The sequence below is a fragment of the Micropterus dolomieu genome, linkage group LG09 (assembly GCF_021292245.1).
Source record: "Micropterus dolomieu isolate WLL.071019.BEF.003 ecotype Adirondacks linkage group LG09, ASM2129224v1, whole genome shotgun sequence".
Taxonomy (NCBI): Eukaryota; Metazoa; Chordata; class Actinopteri; order Centrarchiformes; family Centrarchidae; genus Micropterus; species Micropterus dolomieu.
In genome coordinates, this window is record NC_060158.1 from 12,885,140 (window position 1) to 12,888,229 (window position 3,090).

A 3,090-nucleotide genomic window follows, 5' to 3' on the forward strand; every position below is an offset into this window, starting at 1 on the left:
CTTCCCGGTTCCCCGCAAGGGCCCCAACTTCCCGGTTCCCCGCAAGGGCCCCAACTTCCCGGTTCCCCGCAAGGGCCCCAACTTCCCGGTTCCCCGCAAGGGCCCCAACTTCCCGGTTCCCCGCAAGGGCCCCAACTTCCCGGTTCCCCGCAAGGGCCCCAACTTCCCGGTTCCCCGCAAGGGCCCCAACTTCCCGGTTCCCCGCAAGGGCCCCAACTTCCCGGTTCCCCGCAAGGGCCCCAACTTCCCGGTTCCCCGCAAGGGCCCCAACTTCCCGGTTCCCCGCAAGGGCCCCAACTTCCCGGTTCCCCGCCGTGTCGCCAACTTCCCGGTTCCCCGCCGTGTCGCCAACGGCCCGGATTGCCCCAAGGTCCCCAACTTCCCGGTTCCCCGCAAGGGCCCCAACGGCCGCCATGTCGCCAACGGCCCGGATCGCCCCAAGGTCCCCAACGGCCGCCATGTCGCCAAGGGCCAGCACCGCCAACACTGCCAAAAACACATGGTGAGTACAAACTTCGTTCAGCAAATGTGTTGAATGGTAACCATTTCACACAACTTAGATTTTTGATGTCAAAATGTTTTTGTCATTGCCCTATTAGGTTGTGGCATCCCCACAGGGGAGCAGGTGACTTGTGGCCAGTCAGGAATATCGTCCTCAGACTGTAAAATGATGGGATGCTGTGTGGGTTCTTCTACATCTGCCTGCTACTACCCAATGGATGGTGAGGCTTCTGTTTAGGGAGAAGTGGTTTAAAAAACATTCAAATAGGAAATGTCTGTATTTCAAGTGACTCCCCCTCTCTCTTTAGAGTGCACTGTCGATCAACACTTTGTGTTCGCCATTCGTGCCAACTCTGCATCCATCCCTGTGGACCCCACCAAGCTTGTTATTACTGGGAGTACAAACTGTAAACCAGTCATTGTCAACGACAAAGTTGCCATCTTTAAGTTCAACGTTACAGAATGTGGAGTTCATGCTTATGTAAGTCCTCCCCTCTGTTACACTTTAGCAAGTTGGAAAATGCATACAACTTGACTACCATAAATATTCATTTGAAAGCTTAGTCCTAGTCAAGCTATATTCACACTGCAGACCTTAATGCTCAAGTCCAGTTTATTGCCCACATCTGATTGAGATTGACTGAAAGATCCTTGAAGGGGAGATGGTGGTGGTATTTATGCCGAGTCATGGCTTACTACCCTTTCAAACACGGTTTATTCTATCCAACATTTTCACTTGATATTGTTACGTTAACAATCTCAGGCTAAAAAAAGCAACCTAAAAGTTAGTATTTAATTTTATGCAACGGGGTTGCTACCTATACTGTGAACAGTTGACCTGCATTTTAGGAGTCGTAATACGGTTTAACAATTTCCAGCTGATTTGCTAAAGACAGCAGAACAGCAAGAACGTCCTGTTCTTTGATCGGCAGAGCTAATCGGAGCAGGGTGGGTCATGGCTTCGCCGTAGTAGGATTCAGTGATGGGATTAGGGCTCTTTAGTTGAAATAAACAACTTGTTGAGCAAGAGTTTTGTGTGAAGGGAAGTAAAAGGCATCTTCTACATGTCTTTCCTCTAAAAGATGAATTCATAGGGTTTTAAAGGTATTTCATAAATACATTTTCACTTAATATGCTGGGAGTCTTGGAGGGTGTGCTTCAGGCGGTACATCATGCATGCTGTGTAATCTGCTGGGAAACTGGAAGCCAACAGCTGAGAAGTTGACGTTTCTTGACAGGAAGTTGGTGAGACGATGATCTACCTGGCTGAAGTGCAGACTGTCGTCCAATCTCTAACCCTCCAGTATGGCGTAATTACAACACGTGATCCGCTCAGGTTAGTGGGTTACACAATACACTTTGACTCTGTGGGCACAATTCTTCCACTCTGTTGCTTTTTGTGTGTAGTGCTAAGCTTAAATGTTAACCCATGTATTTGCATAGGTTCATGGTTGAGTGTCGCTATAGCAAAGCAGGCGTTGCTCTGCAGTCACTAGCCAGCGCTGGCTACATGGTGAAGACCCCGAGTTCCAGCTTGCCATCAGCGGTCCTCTCTAATGGCTTATATGCTGTTGACTTGAGAATTGCTAAAGGTTGGGTATTTATGCCTTATTTTCTAAACCAATTGCAAAAAGTACAATCTTGATCAATTCTGCTTGAGTAGGACTGCACACGAGTCTACCCTTTGTCTAACCCCAACAGATCAGACGTATTCAAGCTACTTGCCCACAAACAATCGGCCCTTGCGACTGCTCCTTGGCAATCCAGTCTATCTTGAGCTGCGCCTGATCTCTCCAAAACCAGATGCGGTAATCCTCGTCAACTACTGTGTAGCTTACCCTCGCTCTGCAAGGAATGCTCTGGTGCTTATTTATGAAGGGTAAGCATGAATGAACTCCATGTGGAATAAAACACATCATCCTCGCCCTCTGTCTACCTAACCATGAGTTATGTTTGTCTCCAGGTGTCCCAACCTTTATGGTCCAAATATGTCCATCCTTAAGATCTGTGACTCCTCAAATCGTCACCAGAGGCGGTTTGTGGTTGAAGCCTTCCAGTTTATGGTTCAAAAGACAAATGACTATCTTGATGAAGAAGTGAGTATTCAGGAAGCCATTATGGGCCTAAATAGTCAAAGCTATGCTGTGTACAACCAATGCAGACTGAGATGTTCCTTGACACAGTAATGTGGTGACTTGTTCATTAAGGGGTCCTTTTTAAAATGGAACAGTAACCTGTTGACTAAATGTATCCTATCCTGCTGTTTTGATTGCAAAGCTCCTTGAATTGCATTCACTGGATTTTTGTACTTTAAAGGCAAAGTCCCTGTTTCCCAGACTTGTGTATTAATGGCAAAATATATTTGACCCCTTTTTTATTTTTTTTTAACATTTTAAATTATCAGTCTGAGAATGAGGCCATCCACAACTGACAACACCTGGCTGTTACTGCTGTCATTTAGTACAATGTTGGTTTTGATGGGGCTACATGCAGCTTGTGTTGTGAGAATGCATGTGCCACAGTGCTGTCATTCTGTGGAAAAAACGGTTATGGCATGTAAACTTTTCTGACATGGTGAATGTGCCCCGC

At 46.9% G+C, this 3,090-nt stretch overlaps 1 protein-coding gene across 4 annotated transcripts in view; it reads left to right on the plus strand.

Annotated features, from left to right (window-relative positions):
* LOC123976001 overlaps positions 1-3,090 on the plus strand; it is a 5,664-nt gene that overhangs the window by 2,313 nt on the left and 261 nt on the right. For 2 of the 4 annotated variants that reach the window (XM_046057777.1, XM_046057778.1), the window contains 7 exons: positions 1-502; positions 600-722; positions 810-982; positions 1,740-1,837; positions 1,945-2,093; positions 2,203-2,380; positions 2,465-2,597. In XM_046057777.1, coding sequence (XP_045913733.1) covers positions 1-502; positions 600-722; positions 810-982; positions 1,740-1,837; positions 1,945-2,093; positions 2,203-2,380; positions 2,465-2,597 — 1,356 coding nt within the window. The remainder of the gene's footprint in view (positions 503-599; positions 723-809; positions 983-1,739; positions 1,838-1,944; positions 2,094-2,202; positions 2,381-2,464; positions 2,598-3,090) is intronic. The other 2 variants (XM_046057779.1, XM_046057780.1) reach the window with 2 other exon arrangements.